The following is a 17,797-nucleotide window of genomic DNA, read 5'->3' as shown; positions in this document are numbered from 1 at the left end:
AATGGCGCGTTAGAAGAGCTAACAGTAGTTGCAGTTCTAACGAACCAGTTGGGAGCATCGTTGAGGCTGCTGGTAGTTTTCCTTGTCTAACAGCAGTATGTCCATGACTGGCATCACACGTCACATGTATACTGCAAAGTCAAGACAGCATCATTGGGTGTCGAGCTCTGGCAGACCAACCGTGTCAGCTTGTGCTCACACCGTTGACAGGAAGAGCTTTAGCTTGTAGTGGTGCGTCCATGCCCAGCGTTGCAACCATTGGCACGTACACAGCTTTTGATTGATGAGGCTTAGAATTGACTTTTACTCCAGGTGTCACTTGTCACATGTGACACAACACCCCCGCAACTCCACACAAGAGTTTTCACTCCTTGATGACTACTCACATACCTCAGCGCCGTGCCCACACTTTTACTGCACCCAACACTCACAACACTGAAGTTCACATGAGACGTCACACCACCACATAAGCTATCATGGCACACACAATATGCTTTTTCACACACACACACAAGGACGATGCCACTCGGTGTCCATTGAGCTCCACCAGATCAACCATGCAACACAGCAAGTTGTGCTTATGCCTGGGACAGGAATAGCTTTAGCCAGTGGTGGCATCCACGTCAAAGGCTCAGAAGTGTCCAAAGAGATATAACTTTATTATATCTGATTGGGTCCACGGGTGGCGGTGGTCGGGTGACTAACCCCCAGTCCCCCCTTCCTTAGAAGGCGGCCATTCAATACTTGCTGCCGGCGTCTTCGGACAGTCCAGAGTTCCTCCTCTGGGTCCAAGCAGTCAAAGCTCCCATGCAGTTGGCTCGAGCAAGGATCGGTCATGGCAGGAGTGCCACCTCGCCAAGCCTGCCTCTGAAAAAAGATGTCTTAGATTAAGCCACAAATATACTAACTGTATTTTTTCAACATACTTTACAGAAACAGACACCATAATTATTCAAATGTAAGGTGATTCTCAATTTACTTGGCTTAGAAGTAATCTCCCACCTTATTGTGAGGCTGATGGCTTCAGTTACTGTTAATATGGTAGCAGCAGTGCCATGTTTTAAGTAATCTAGTTTAAACTTCGGAAAGCAAAACTGCACTTGCCACCAAAAATACAAAGGGAGTGCCTTTGATAAAGTCACAGAGAGAACAATTTAACTGCCCGAAAATAATGCAATGGCAGCTGTGACATTGAGAGGCTTCCATAACTAAAGCCTGGCATGTTTACGGTAAACACTGAAATGCTGAAAATGCAAGCAAATGCACCACAATTGCACATAAATAATGAAACCACGAACATACGGCAAGGGTGTACTTTGTCTCGGAAATAGAAAAAAATATTACAATTAAAATGCAAAACGATGCTACAAAGAAATGGGAAAGGACACACAAAAGTGCATGCCCACAGGGCTTCATTCATTGTTACTGTCAACTGCAGTCTCAAAACCGAAAGGAAGGATGAGTGCTGTATGCCTGTCCCTGTCAGCAAGAACAGGTCATCTTCCGTGAAATCCACCAAGGTCTTCAGAGATGCCCATGACACAATAGAGCATGGCAAAGTTGATTACACAGTGAGCTGCCGCACAACTTCGAACACTGCTTCTATGACACACCTGCATAAGTGCCAACTGCACTAGGTCACGTTTAACAAAAGAAATCTTTATATCTGTATCAGGGATCCAAATGTAGGGCATGCTCAGAAGTGGAAATATTGCAATAAAAGTAAAGGTTGCATTATATTCATGCAAATACAATACGTCAACAAGTGTTTGTAAGGAGAGGCATAACAGATATGCAGAGCATGCCCATGTGCCCTATTTGTTTGTTTTTTTCCTTTTATAGAAAGCCAGAAAACAATATATGCAAGCAATTGCCCAGCACTTGTCTGCGATTACTTATTACGCGATATAAATAATGCATGCCAACATGTATTTGTAAACACAAGTTTGTCACATGAATTGTGAGCACTTCCTTTGGTCACTATAAAGGTCATGCAAGTTATTTCATTTAAGTAAATCTTTTGTGTCCGAAAGGAAGTGCTCGGGTGGGAGTCAAACCATCGACCTTGTTGGAATTAACAGGGATGACTAAGCAAATTAAGGGGAATGAGCAAGTAAATTAAGAGGAGGACAACCAAGAGGGATGACCAAGCAAATTAAGGGGGATGTGTACATCATGTCTCCATCGTTAATGCATCAGCACTTGGGTCTTTGCCTTTAAGTCTTAGGGATAACATAAGAGACCATGTGAATTTTCTTTATGGCCTTATTCTTATTGGCGAAACAATGAAAGTAAACACATACCGAGAAAACGGACAAGACACGGTGCTGCATTTCCTTACACTGTTTAGCCACAACGAATACATACCAACTAGGCCACTTTACTGCCTCTACACCTTATAATAGTTTGCATATTCTTCTTCCCTCTCTGAACTGAGCAATCGTCTCATAAGTGAATAAATTACCTATTTTTTTCTCATGTCTTGGAGCATTTCTCCAATGAAGTAATTAAGTTTTTTTTTTCTTTCACCCGGGTCCTTGTTTTCAGGATGCCGATCCACGAAGTGGGAAAATGCGTCTGTTAGAGGAAAGAAAACATATTCGGTGTGAGTGTCAGCACTGATACTATAGTACCGTATGTAAGAACAACTTGCAAGCGGCACTTACTGTTTAAGGCCAGCAGTTTTTTTGGCGTCATTGGCTTTTTGGCAGTGGTGTCGGGGTTGTTCACGAACCTTCGGCATATTTGGCCCTTGACACTGCGTTCTTTCAATTCGGCCGCTGTCCACAAGCAGCGGGCTCCCTCTTTGCAAAAGAGGGAGTCCCGCGGCACACACATCAGTGCTGCCCACTTGTCCGACGGTATGACAATGCCGTGTCCAATGTGGACCTGTGCAATAATTAACATTGAGAAAAAACTAAATACCAAGGGCATAAGATTGCAAAAGAACTAAAACAGTAGTGTCTCTGAATTACCTGGCCATTGTCATCCTCAAAGAAAGGTGGCAGGTGCCACGGGACATCCCCCCCTTGTTGCTGCACATTCAAGACAAATGAAAGTGTGGTGTCCAAATACTTTCCTATAATCATATATCTAAGGCAGAAGCAAGCAACACAACACAAAAGACAACCAGTAAAATTAAGACACAGGTGCAAAATTCAGCAATAAGCAAAAAGTATAAAATAATAGAACTTCCTTCTTGGGCATTTTGGGGACGTTTATTAAACATTTTTGGCATCCTATCTAGGGCCCCCCAAAAAATGTTTAATAGATTGGAATCTAGAGGTGTGCCAGCAGCTGTTTGTGATAGGGATGTGCGAGTAGTACCTTTTCCTGTATCCAATACAAATTGAATAGTACCAGAAGTGAGTCATGCTGAATATTGAATGTTCCTAACAATTTTGTTTTGTTTATGTGAATCAATCCCACAGTGCCAACAGGCTTTATCTTGGGGCACATAAGGTAGTGTACAACATTATCAGTAGTTTCATCTCACAACTCCCACCTGTCACAAATTCCATTCCATTCCACATAAATCATGTTGTAAACACAGATGTAACCAGCAATGCAATTGGAAAAATTAAAGATAGTCATTTTTCTCAAAGAATACTTAGTATCTTTTCGTCAAAGATATGCATATAGTTTAGAAAACGTATTCTAGCCCTGCGAACTGTTTTTTAACATTCCTTTAACATTTGGCTCTACAATTAGGGAAATGCAGAATACCTGTGGCAAAGCTGCGCTGATTGCAGCTGGTGCTGCAGGCACAACATTCTGAAACTGCAAGGACATCAGCAGCATGTCAGAGTGGCATATATCAGCATTAATTCACAGTTTACTCAAACAAGGGACAAGGAAAGTTTCTATTAATGCACACATGCACAGTGCACCATAACATTTCACTCCACGAACACATGCAAATCACCTCTGCCGAGGCCCTGCTGGCTGCAGCTGGCACTGCAGGCCACACATCCTAGAACGTGCAAGGAGCGACGTCATCAGGATAGCCACAGCATGTCACAGTGGCACATCAGCATTCATCCACAGTCCACTCAAACATTTTCTATTAATGCACACGTGCACAGTGCACCATAACATTTAACTCCACGAAAACGTGCCAATCACCTCTGCCAAGTCCCTGCTGGCTGCAGCTGGCGCTGCAGGCCTCACATCCTAGAACGTGCAAGGAGAGACGTCATCAGGATAGCCACAGCATGTCACAGTGGCACATCAGCATTCATCCACAGTCCACTCAAACATTTTATATTAATGCACACGTGCACAGTGCACCATAACATTTCACTCCACGAACACATGCAAATCACCTCTGCCGAGGCCCTGCTGGCTGCAGCTGGCGCTGCAGGCCTCACATCCTAGAACGTGCAAGGAGAGACGTCATCAGGATAGCCACAGCATGTCACAGTGGCACATCAGCATTCATCCACAGTCCACTCAAACATTTTCTATTAATGCACACGTGCACAGTGCACCATAACATTTAACTCCACGAAAACGTGCCAATCACCTCTGCCAAGTCCCTGCTGGCTGCAGCTGGCGCTGCAGGCCTCACATCCTAGAACGTGCAAGGAGAGACGTCATCAGGATAGCCACAGCATGTCACAGTGGCACATCAGCATTCATCCACAGTCCACTCAAACATTTTATATTAATGCACACGTGCACAGTGCACCATAACATTTCACTCCACGAACACATGCAAATCACCTCTGCCGAGGCCCTGCTGGCTGCAGCTGGCGCTGCAGGCCTCACATCCTAGAATGTGCAAGGAGAGATGTCATCAGGATAGCCACAGCATGTCGCAGTGGCACATCAGCATTCATCCACAGTCCACTCAAACATTTTCTATTAATGCACACGTGCACAGTGCACCATAACATTTCACTCCACGAAAACATGCAAATCACCTCTGTCGAGTCCCTGCTGGCTGCAGCTGGCGCTGCAGGCCTCACATCCTAGAATGTGCAAGGAGAGACGTCATCAGGATAGCCACAGCATGTCACAGTGGCACATCAGCATTCATCCACAGTCCACTCAAACATTTTCTATTAATGCACACGTGCACAGTGCATGCACCGTAACATTCTACCGCACGACCACATGCAAATTATATGTGCTGAGAGACTGCTGGCTACAACTGGTGCTGCAGGCACAACATCCTGAAACATGCAAGGACAGACGACAGCAGAATAGCCACAGCACGAGATTAATGTGTGGCACAACTGAGACTCACAACCCATTACTGCACTCACACAGAATCTGGAACCCTTGACACTTTAACAGCCAAGTGGCTGGGCACAATACAGAATCTGGCCCCAAGTGCCCTACAGTATGCTACATTAGGGAGTAGCAGCTACTAAAAATGCAAAGAAAAAATTATCTACAGTTCACCACTGCAGGAAGGCATATTAACCATAACCACTTCTAAAACACAGTTACTGCAGAAGAAACATACGTGTCTCAGTTTGCAGCGAGATTCAAAAAGGGGAGCTTTCAATGCTGTTGAAACTTGCTGTATGTTGTTAGCAGCAACCTTAAAAAGCATCCTAGACTTCTAGTGTACTTTCTAATTACCTTGACGTGATTATCAATTTTCTTATACTTACAGCAGATATGTCAATACTAGGTTTACAGCACCTACGAAAACATCAAATTGTTTGCAGCATGCTCTATTGCATAGCTTTGATTTCCCCATTAAAAAGAAAGCTTGGGAATTCCAAAATTGCACTCTGCAACAACACACTCACGTACAGCAACAACAGCACTCTCAAACGAGCTCAGCAGAGGGGAAAGTTAATTGTCTTCCACACCGTCCTGCACAGCAGATGTGCGTTTGCAATGGTTCAGAAGAACTTTGGCAGCATTGTTCCATCCCTCTCCCCTAACACAATGTGACTATGCAGAAAGCTACTAAAAAATTTAGCTGCCCAAAAAGCTACCCAATCCTTCTATGCATGTTACTGCCTTGCCATAGCCACCTTCAGTCATGCATTCATTTTTTCCACCATGAGCCACTGGTACGCAATCAACGTTTCAGAACCAGTGCACATGCGACACACTGTGCAGGATAGTGCACTAGAGGCAAGGCAATTATTTTCACAGTGAACTTATTTGAGTGCTATCGTCATTGCACACGGGAATATGAAGCATTTTTAAATATCTTGTTGGCTTTGTTTTAAACATGATATAAAGAGCCATGCATGAGAGAGTGCTGCAAATAAATAGTGTTTATAGCGGTGCTCTAACAATGTTAGGTAATGTAAAGTAATAATAATAATAACCAATAGGTAAACATAAGAACACATAAGGTGTCAAACAAATTTTCAGGTTGCTGCTAACATACAGTTGGTTTGATCCACATAGGTTTAACTTTTTGAACATTGTGCATGGTAGATACCCTGTTTACTAATACACGTCAACTTTTGTGTGAAATATGGAATGTTTTCCCTCCTGATGGCAGATGTTGCATCCTGAAGCACAAGACTGTGTGAGATGCAAGGAAAGCTGCTTGAGCAGCAGGCATGCTGTGGTCAGCAGAAGCTGATATGCCTGGAGATATGCCTCTGATATGCCTCTGCGGCTTTCTGCTGACTCACTGCTGATGTATAGCATGTAAGACTGTTAGCAGCGGAACGATTTAGCAACAGAATGACTATGCCACAGACAAAAGATGCCGTAAAGTAAGGTAGACTATAAGAGGAAAGGTTTTAAAAGCCCAAAAGAACCGCGCTACACACCTCAAAACACTCGCTAGTCATCATCTCGGAGTCTAATATACTTTTAGGCTGGAAAACAGAGTAATATCATGGCATCAGCTGCAGCAGATGCCGGCTTAACAATGACAGCTCATATTGCACCTCAATTAATGGTGAATGAAGAAAACACTGCCAACTTACCAGAAAAATGTAATCATTATTTGAATAATCAAAATCCTGGAAAACAGGGTGATAAACTACATAGTCGTCATGTCACAATGTGCAGCTTAATCAATGATAGTACTATGTGAACTGCACAATAATGCAAGCTTAGTATGACAATAATTCAAATAAGTACTACTAAACCCCCTCCTAACGACAAAAAGGAATGTTATCTTTTTACTAAATGAACCTGACATGAGATTGTAAATTTCTTGCTGCATGCACTGTAATATTTGGCTCACATGTTCACAGGAGCCTCATTTACAGATCAGCAACATTTTCTTATTAAGTTAAGAAAGTGTTTCAATGCCCTGTTAAAGCAGGACACTAAACATGAAGGCTTGCTGCATGCTCACAGAGCAATGACATTTTTATTCAGTGTAACAAGCACTGCCAATGTGTAAATGCTTTCTTCCTTATACTTTTTCTAGTTAATTTTTCCTTGCACAAGGCATGGTCAAACTTGAATGCACAATAGCATGTAACGTAAACCTGCAGGAAGTGTATGTACAGGCATCGTTTAGGACAAAGATAAGCAAACCTCGAAATCTGCTTGGAATTATACAAATTAAGCCCCATATAAGCACACTAAAAAGATGATAAAATAAATATTCATGCTGTTTACTGTATATAACTCAGATTAACAGTTAAACGAAACTGGATATATAGAAATACAATAGAAACAAAAACTAAGCCACAACAGTGCTTTAAATTTTTACTTACCATTCCACTATCAACACAAGCCAACTTGGGGCGGGCATCATTGAGGTGTGTCAACAGCAGATCTAAAAAGGTATAAGCAATCACACTGATCACATGTAGCAGCTGGAATAGGGCAAACAACTTCAGACACTGTTTCACAAGCAAGATGCGTTGCAGTGACTATTCCCAGTATATAGCAAAGTTAAACCAAGTGTGCTTATCCCAATCAATAGATGACCAAAGCAATCCACATGAAGCATATGACCAATACACCCAATTCATCAACAACGAACTTTGTAAGTGCCTCCATGACATAACTAAGACAAAGGAAAAAATTTTTTCTTAATTTCTTTGCCGAGTCTTCATTTGGCCATGCACTGCTATCATGATCAAATTCCAACTCGGCCTATTCGGCATCCTTTTGCTATCAATTAAAAGGCCTCCTGCTATTAAGTAGTTATTTTACAGAATGCGAACATATCTAGAAATTAACTTGGTTTAAAGAAGCACTCACTGCTGCCCAAGATGCGACAGCTAGTGAACACTCGTTCACTAGGTTTTATAACTTATGTCATAGCGAGCAAGCACCACGTGATCAGCAAAATTTCAACTCAGGGGCACAGGTTGAAAGAGCATCTCATTTTTTAAAATATTTTATCGAAAAACTGCACAACTATAAGATCACTTACGGCAATACAAGATTAAACTTCGTAGTACAAAGTACCTCCAACTGCTGTTCATGTGCATCAATTACTCCTGCAGTGCTTTGGATTGCTTTAGCACACTTCTCGGCTTTAACAGTGAAGGTTCTTAAAATTCACAACTCCTGTTGAAGTGCAGCTGTCAAGACACATCATTTGCCTTTTTTCCTTAAGTGTTTACTCTTTCAGCCACTTTACTTACTGCTTATGGCTTCTGTTTTTTGGTGCTGGCTGTGCATGATCGTTAACACTAAAGGTATCCAAATAATTTATCCGTGGCTGTGTGCTTCCTTGGTGTCAGGGGCTTAATAATGCACTGACTTAGCAAGAGCACTTTGTAGTGTAAGTTTTCAGGCTCCCTTTCATATGTATGCAACTAATATTTAATCAGGTGCTCACAGTATTTACACCTAGTTATTAGTGTGTTTATCCTGTTTCAGGGTCCCCTTTAACAGCTCATATCAAAAAGAAAGCAGGAACGCACCAAACTTTGTAGTCAGGAGTGCCTGCAATTCTTCATTCTTCTTTTTTTCTTTCTTAAGTCTTTCAAAGAGCACTCTGTTTTTTTCCTCAAGCTGTTTGTTTTTCCGTTGCTCCTTCTTCAGGAGACTTTTTTCCACAACTTCGTCGTCACTTTCCGAAAAATGGCTGCTGCCCCGCTTCCTTTTCTTCTGCAAGATTTCTCTTTGTTTGGTGCTTTTTGAGAGCTGAAGCTTCTCCTTAGTCACCTGCCGAGCAAGCTTGGGATCCTGTTGTATATAAAAAGCACAGTCAATACCAATTAGTGCAATCATGACAGATTCTCCCTACTACAACATCTGCTGAATTTTCAAATGACGTCACATTATGAAGCTGGATTAAAGGATGAGGCGCATTTGACCCTTGTGAAGTCACGTGCCCATTCGTCCTTTAAAGAAACTGATTATGGAGTCTTACACAGCTAAACCACGACCTGATTATCAGACCTGCAATAGTGTGGATTAACGGAGTCAGATTTTGACCACCTGAAGTTCTGTAATGTGTGCCCAATGCACCTTAGACAGGCGTTTTTGCATTTCACCCCCATCAACATACAGCCACTATGTCATGATTTCATCTCACAACCTCGTGCTTAGCAGCACAATGCTAAAGCCACTAAGCTACCACAGTGGGTCATTCTTGCTTAACTGTGCTATATACATAATTTTCTTTTTCTTATTTTAAAACATTACCATAGCATGTAATACAACACATGCTGTGTGTAAGGGATAATGAAATGCTGTGTGCAGGACCACAATGGCCCTCATTCATAATTCCATAGCACCTCATCAAGAAGCGTCATTATCGACTTACCACAGCTGACTTGACCAGGAGGCTGGGTGGGCAGTCGAATTCCGTGTGTGGCACGGCCATCCTTTTTCTTGTCATCGAGGAGATGAGATCCCTCTTGGACACTGTATGAACAAAATTTGTTTAGTCGTCTTTCGTGTGAATAAAAGAACAGTATAAGGGGACATTATGCAGCGACACCACACAGTTTCTCACCCACATAACCAGATTAAGGCTTTTATTCATGCAGCTTCACACACTCTCTCTCCCTATGCATATATATATACACAATAATTCTATAACTAATATAGAACCATATAAGTGCAATCAGGTAAAACACCCTGCTTTATGATATAAAAAATTACTCCATGCTCATTTGCATACCGACCACATGATGACAAGCCCATCGCGATTCTTCTGTCGAAACGATAGCGAGCCTCACGAAACAATCACGTATACGTCGCTGTTAGGCCACCTGTTTAGATATGACCAGCGCGAAAGTGGGCACGGAACACAAGAAGAAGCGACTAGGTCAAGTACTGAGTTCCAGTTGCCCTTTATTGCAAAGAAGCATGAATGTATAACCTCGCGCACGTGATCACAACCACACAGTTGTGCAAGTAATCAAGCCCACCACAAATCAACAAGAACACACCAAGGCCTAAGGCGGCTCCCAATTTATCCGTAAGCACTATGGAAGGTTTACCTATGCAGTTGACTTATGCAATAACTGCTGCTACAATGGTGTGTTATATTGTCATATGCATTTCATGCTTATTTGCAGTAAACCCCAGTTGGAAGTCAGCGCTTGTCCTTGTCACTTTTGTGCTCCGAGTCCACTATCACGCTGGTTATAACATTATGGAATACCAACTAGCCTGCTCACACCTTGCTTCAGCTGCTTAAAGACGAATAAATAGACATAGGAGTTATTTTTTATGCTGGACCGGAGCATACCGAAAAGGCTTTTTTTATTTTTTTTTCTTACCGGTTCTATACCGAAACTTAATTTCCAAGTATTACTTTACAGTGTCAAGGTAATTAATCGCAGAACAGTACGGGTGGGCAAATCTTATACAGGGTGTCACACGGCGCAGTTTTTATCGCGATCAAGACCGATCCGGATCGAATTTCCCGGTCGTGATTTGCATTTCTGCGCAAGCTGGGCGAGTGTGCCAATCGCAGTCATGAATTTCGACCCGGATCGGGCTTCATCGCGATCAAACGTGGTCGTGTGACACGGCTATCAGTGATGTGCGGCAACATTAAGCTTCAAGATTAGCTTTCGGCAAATGTGCGTGAATGTTACTCACCACCAAGCAACACCACGTCGGCCGGGTAATAATTCTCGGCCGCTTCTTCACCTTCCAGGCCTGGTGCCGCCCAGTACACCAGTTTGTTTTTCGCCACGTCGCTCACCGATTGTGGTGAAAACTCGCGGATCAGCCCAACCGCGACCAGTGCGCTCGCGCCGTCATGGTAGCGAACATAAGCGTGTGTCGGCACAGTCATGGCCAACGAGACACAAAGATGAAATGGAATATATAAATGAAGAAATGAAAGAGAAAAAAGCAGAGTATTAAAGAAAATGCACGATTACAATTAGTATGGAATAGTATGAAAAATATATGAGTAGTATGAATAGCAGCACAATAGTATATATGAATAGTATGAAATTAGTATGGAATAGTATGAAATGGAATGTATAAATGAAGAAATGAAAGAGAAAAAAGCAGAATATTAAAGAAAATGCACGATTACAGTTATTACAAGTTAAAGAATGAGGTTAGTATTACAAAAGAATAATTATACAATTTATAGAAGCACAGAGATTAAAGAAGACACATAGAATTGAACGAGCAGGAATCGCAAAGGCACACAAGTTAAAGGGCCCCTGAAACGGTTCGGACAAATTTTGTAGAAGCGTAGGGTACAGCTTAAGTAGAACATTCGCACCACAGTTTAAGTGAAGCGTTACGTATTAATGGAGCTACAAGCGATTAGAAGTTACCCTCCTCCTTAGCCATGCTTTTCCTCCTCAACTCTTTCGCCGAGCGAGCGGGGCTAAGCTCCGCCTTCACTGGTTCAGCGTCACGATGCGACGTCACATCGTCCACTTCCGGTTGTTTTGGAGCCCGCCCCCGCCCGCGCGAGACCTCTCCGCTAGCCGCTTGGCGGTCGACCCCAAGCGAGAGCTATCGAAGCAGCGTGCGTTGCGAGCATTCTGTCGTAGCGCCGAACGTGTCTTGTAGTCCTGTAACCACAGGCAAGCTGGTCATTTCGGCAAATGACTGGAGGCATAAACTCAAGCTGATGAAGGAACTTTAGCGTAGACGTACGTGAGCGGCCTGATCGGTCTGCACGGTCTATACACTTGTTGGCACAGCGCTTAACCAGCCAAACAAAGCGCTAATATTGCTCTAACCAAGTGTAAACCATTTTAAACATTTATAAAAACAACGTGTTGATGATTACACTCCTGCGAAATATACACACCAGCAGCACACAGTTCGTTGCTGCTACTCTGTATGGTTGAGCTCTGTGCCACCAGGTGGCTGCACCGTGCAGACCATTCACATTTGCTCTGCTGCTCATCTCGTGGCTCATCCCGTTACGGCACAGTCAAGCGGCCAGACTCTGTCCGCTTGCGTTTGCCCTAAAATACCGGACTCGCGAAACGCTATTGCGTTAGTAATCTTCCGGTGTAAAGTGACGGCCACAAACGCGCAAATCCTGGCGCCGATCGGATAGCAGCAGTCCGATGCGCAGCAGCCAGTTCGCTCGTACGCTGCCTTGCAGAGGGACACGATGTCGCAGCTTGACATATTGCCAGTCGCTACGTTTGCAGTTCACAAGGTAGCAAAGTCGAATCATAGTGCTCGCGAAAAGACTGAGACCGACCCTGACCGCGGAGCTCTCGTCAAAATGGAGTACGTTGTAACGCAAGCAGACGACACTTGCTGTGTGCCGGAAGTGCTTAAGTGTACCGAAAAATTATTCTTGTGCATTCTCTTTATGTTACTTGCTTTTCATAAAAACAAATTAACTAACATTCCAACTATTACGAAGATCATTTGTTTACCATAAAGTTGGAAAAATTATCGATCACCCGCCCTTGTCAGCCAATCGGATAGCTCGCCCCACTGACGTCGTTTGGGTGATTTCGGTCATATGGGTAGGGGCGGCTTAAAATTCCACCGAACAGTGTGCTGCGATCGGCAGCGATGTGCATGTTTAAAACCTTATAATAAATTACACGCTTTACGCGGGGCACTTAGATGTGTCAATTAATTATCAGAAGGACCTACTCTAACGACTCAGTACGTTTGTAGAAAATTGTCAAAAGCGTTTCAGGGTCCCTTTAAAAAATCAACGTGTAGCACACAATGCGCGCTGGTTGTCTAGACTTGGCCCTAACATGGTTGTTGAACATGCTTTGTAGATGGCGCTAGCAACGTTTTTCTTTAAATAAGGAACAATTGGAGGATTGGTGGAAGAAAAGTATAGAAACGACAAAAACGGAGACGTACAAAAGCACAGTTCGCAATAGGAGATCAGAAAATTTGGTTGTAGAAGTTAATAGTGTTCTTTTTTCTTGTTTAACTTAGGTAGGACATTAAGCACTATAATAGCAAGCGCTTAGTGGCGCAACCCACCGCCCCGTTCCAAAGGGGACCCTCATAGCATCCATCCATTTTTCTGTTTCGTTTTAGTTTTGCGTTTTGCTATACTGAGTAGCGCCGCCGAGGGGTGTTATATTTGATTTGTTAAAGCTATAACGTTGAGGATTATAAGGAGCCATGCCAAAGTGTAGCGTTACTGAAGTTCACGTGAACATAACGTTTTTTTTTTTACTAATTTAGTACGAGGCCAAGAAGGCCACCTTACCAAATTTCCAAAATTATATTTAATTATGTCGTGTTATATATTCTAAATTATTTTGGGTCGGCATTCATGATATCTTTCATCCCATCTCCGTATTTTTGTTTTCTCGCCCACTCTGGTATTTAAGTTTATTCTTTTTGTTCTTTTGATATATTAGGTTAGTAAAGACGCCTGGTAAAACCATCTGCATCATCTCCAGTAGCCCGGTTGAAACGTTGGCTGGATTTACTACTTTTCACTAGCTAATGCACAAAAGGAAAAAAAAAAGAACACGTATAACTCAAACCTTGCAATTATGCTTTGTGCAGATACAGTATCAAGAGTCATATGGTATTTGAGATTCGTATTCCATATTGCGCATATGGCTTCCAGGTTAATTTTTATTATCATTTGGGCGGGCTTAGAAGGGGCGTGCAGGCAGAGGTGGAATGGAAGGAGGGGGAATGCTTACCAAATGCATGACCGTAAGTACGATACGTATTAAATTTTCTGTGTACCAGATTTCTTGCATAAGAACGACCTATGACAACCTGTCGTCCAACTAAAAAAAAAAAGATCCCTGGCTACGCCACAGGTGCGTAAAACCACGGTGCTCAGGACATACCAACAACACCGCAACTGTTGTGGATGATCAGCATGGGTTGCAGAAGATAGTGCTAGCCTTTCCTCCTTCCCCACAAGAACCACTTCTCTTTCTCTCAGTAGACACAGCAGCAAAACAATTGGGGACTGCATATATATATACGCTCCTCGGATGGTGGAGCAAAAAATCAAGTGCCGAAGACTCCAAAGTCAGATCTGGCCTGCAGGCGCCGGAAATAGTTTTCCTTAAATTTATCCAAAACAGATTGCGCGGAAACATAGACATGCAATGTAGCACGTGACCTCGAAGGCCAATAGGGAATAACGCCCGTATTCAGAAGCTTAATTGATTTGATCTAGACAGCTCCTGGCGTGAACGTGCCCAAGAAGGTCAATCATAGTGTTTCTTTGAGCGCGTTTGCGTCAGGTGACCAAATGAAGCGTGGGCTTCAAGTTAAGGCGGATTTCTGAATACTGGAGTTAGGGTTCTTGGTCAGCAAACTTGGTCTTTTACAGCTGCGCATGACCATGTCGACCAGTAGATTCGAATAGTGAAAGCTGCACTGGCCGGGCTTGTTCACAAGTGCACAGAGTTGTAATGACTTGCTTAAACTGCTTAACTGCCCACTGCTTGAGTCTAGTGTGGTTCTCGTTGAGGCTTGAAAACCGAGCATGCATGGCATGAAAGCGATCGAGTGTAAAAGAGACTACAGCAGAGAAGTGTTCATTAGTTACCACAGATTTAGTTATGCTGGAAAACAGTGATGTGCATCACAGTGGCATCCTGATGTGCATTATCCGTCTTTTATCAAGCATACTAAAATACAGCGATCTGCTAATCATACAGCCCGGTTGAAAATGACAACAGAGGTTGTGTTCAGTACTACAGAAATTTCTGTTGTACAACAGGATTTTTCTGTAGTAACTACAGATTCCTGATGGAGCGACAGACTTTTCTGATGTATAACAGACATTTCTTGTTGTGACTACAGAAGTAAAGTCTGTCGTATGTCTGTTGCTACAACAGAAAGCTGAAGCTCTACAACAGATTTTTGTAGTACTACAGAAAAATTTGTCATCACTACAGGCACCCTGTTGTCCCAACAGAAATGTTCCTGAAGTAACCCGAAAAACTTCTGTAGTGCTACAGAGAGCTGTTGAAATACTACAGAAACCTATTGTGGCAACAGGCCCCCAATTGTCACAACAGAAGTGTTCCTGAAGTAATGCGACCAACTTCTGGTGTACTACAGAAAAATGTTGTACGACAGAAACCTATCATTGCAACAGGCCCCCAGTTGTCATAACAGAAGTATTCCTGAAGTAATGGACAAACTTCTGTTGTACTACAGAGAACTGTTCCACAACGGAAACCTATCGTCGCAACATGTACCCAATGATGACAACAGAAGTGCACTGAAATTGTGCGATGCGACAAGCTTCTGTAGTGCCCAGTTGAAGAAGACAAGAGGAATTCCTGTCGCAACTACAGAAATTCTGTTGTACGACAGAAGTTCTTGACATTTCTTAATTGAGTGACATTTCTGACGTTACGACAGAAATTCTGATGTCGCAACAGAAGCATTCTGTCGCGAAGGCCAATAGTTATGAAGTCGCAACAGAAACGTTCTGTCGCGACAACAAGAGTTCTGAAGTCGGAACAACAGCTTTATATCCTGACAGCGACTCCGACGTTACGACACCAATTCTGACGTCGCAGCAGAAACATTCGGTCGCGACGGCCAAGAGTTCCGAAGTCGCAACAGAAGCGCTTTTCGTCGCGGCCCTTTAAAATTGTATGTTAGTTTCGCATCGGTGGTGTACACTGTACTTTTCTCTTGCGCGGTATTCAATCGCGCTTTTCTGAAGCCGGCAATGCTGATGGCACCAACACCGGTATTAAGGTCGACGTGGCCCCGCAGGGGCGTCTGCGTCAGCAGGCGTTTGGTGTGTTGTGACACCACGTACCCGAGCACACGAGGGTTGGACCCTCCCGCGTGTAGCCGTGCGCGGCTTAGCCGTGTCCGGGGAAAGGGGGATCCTGGCGGTTGAGCCGATGCCGGGTGTTCGGACCTTCAAGGCCCCCCGGCGGAGGCAACACACCTCTTTGGCCTCTGCTTCACGTAAACGGCACCCCCGGACTGACCCACCCGGGGGAAATCGGTAGTTGCCTTTTCCTGTCTCTCTCTCCCTCCAACCTTCGTCTTTCTCTCGCTTTCCACTTTCCTGTCTTCTCCTAGCTTCCGTTTACTTCCAATTTTTCCAGGCAGCAAGGGCTAACCTTGTGTGAATAACCAACCTAGGTTACCTCATATTTGGTTATAGTGATAACGTACAGCTGGCGTTTGCAGGACCTGTTTTTTACAGTCCTTGTAACGTCCCCTTGTAGGGCTCCACGGTGGGTGGTTGGCGTTATCGCCGAAAATTACATTATTCTATGGCTAGTTCCTTCCCTTCCCTTCTTGATCGCCCTCACAAAAGAGGGCGCACCGAAGATGTATTCAAGTTCTTTGGTCGTGAAAGACCCAACTTCCCACGATTCCATGTGATTCACTCGGAAAAGTCAGAAACACAAGTGCGTGCAATCTCCCCATTTCTAGTATCAAAGTCTTTAACTGAGGCCCTTGGACCAGGTTACAACGCGACAAGGATGGGAAGTGGTGATCTCCTTTTAGAACTTCATAATCAGAAACAATATGAAAAATTGCCCAGTTTAGTGTCATTTGGGGATGTTCCCGTGACAGTAATTCCACACCGTACTCTGAACACCACCCGCGGCGTTGTCTCGGATGATGATCTGCTCCAGCTGACAGAGGCTGAGCTCCTGGACGGCTTCAGTGAACAGAATGTTGTCAATGTCAAGAGAATTAAGCTGAGGCGGGATGGCAAAGAAATTGCGACCAAGCACCTAATACTCACATTCGGTTCAAGTATTTTGCCCGAGTCTGTAGAGGCCGGGTACATCAAGCTCCGTGTCAGACCATATGTACCGAATCCCCTAAGATGTTTCAAATGCCAGCGTTTCGGCCACAGTTCGCAGAGCTGCCGGGGCCGCCAAACATGTGCGAAATGCAGTGCCCTTGAACACGCCACTGAAGCTTGTAAGAACTCTCTCCACTGTGTGAACTGTGACGGGGATCACGCCGCGTACTCGCGGTCGTGCCCCTCCTGGAAGAAGGAAAAAGAAATTGTAACCATAAAAGTAAAAGAGAATATATCGTTCAAAGAGCCACGAAGGCGGGTAGCAAACCCGCCAAGGAAAAGCTTTGCCGATGTGGCGCGTCAGGGGGCAGCGCCACAACGGCCTCCGGCGGCTGTCCGACCCACAAGCAGTGAGTCGGCAGTTACGCCATGGTGGTCGCAGCTAGCGCTGCCCCACCACCCGAGCAGAAGGGACCATCAACCCCGAAGGTGGGCGCAGCCGAGGCTGTCCCAACCTCCCCGGCCTCTTCCAGCGCTTGCAACAGCCGGCGCAGGCAAATCCCTCAGGGAGACCCATCGACCTCCGGGCTGGTGGGCACAGGGGTCTTGCCCCCCAAGGCGGGACCTTCCCTGGTAACTTCTCGCTCACAAGAGCACGTGTTCGGCGCCTCACAAGAGGCAATGGACACTACACCTATCCCCACGGCGCGTCAAGCGCCTAAGGAGCGGCGAGGCTCCCTCGAACGCTCCAGAAAGGGCAGA

At 44.3% G+C, this 17,797-nt stretch overlaps 1 protein-coding gene across 1 annotated transcript; it reads right to left on the bottom strand.

Annotated features, from left to right (window-relative positions):
• Positions 1–2,580: 2,580 nt before the first annotated feature.
• On the bottom strand, positions 2,581–11,483 carry LOC142563411 (BEN domain-containing protein 5-like). Its single transcript, XM_075673965.1, has 9 exons — positions 10,960–11,483; positions 9,671–9,771; positions 8,823–9,087; positions 7,659–7,720; positions 6,915–6,950; positions 4,126–4,173; positions 3,727–3,780; positions 2,976–3,035; positions 2,581–2,889 (listed from the first exon to the last, which is right to left on the bottom strand). Exons 1-9 carry the CDS (start codon positions 11,156–11,158, stop codon positions 2,581–2,583), a joined length of 1,134 nt encoding a protein of 377 aa, XP_075530080.1. The 5' UTR covers positions 11,159–11,483.
• Positions 11,484–17,797: the final 6,314 nt, after the last annotated feature.

Source organism: Dermacentor variabilis, chromosome 11, assembly GCF_050947875.1.
Source record: "Dermacentor variabilis isolate Ectoservices chromosome 11, ASM5094787v1, whole genome shotgun sequence".
Lineage (NCBI taxonomy): Eukaryota > Metazoa > Arthropoda > Arachnida > Ixodida > Ixodidae > Dermacentor > Dermacentor variabilis.
The sequence above is the reverse complement of the archived record's forward strand: the minus strand, read 5'-3'. Positions and strand labels throughout refer to the sequence as shown.

Bases quoted from the DNA above. Each gene is read 5' to 3' on its own strand.
- LOC142563411 (XM_075673965.1), bottom strand. From the start codon at position 11,158: ATGACTGTGCCGACACACGCTTATGTTCGCTACCATGACGGCGCGAGC. The intron at 6,951-7,658 runs GTAAGTAAAAAT...CCTGTTTTCCAG, and splicing joins CTTGTGTTGATAGTGGAATG to GATTTTGATTATTCAAATAA. The intron at 2,890-2,975 runs GTAATTCAGAGA...ATTATTGCACAG, and splicing joins TTGAGGATGACAATGGCCAG to GTCCACATTGGACACGGCAT.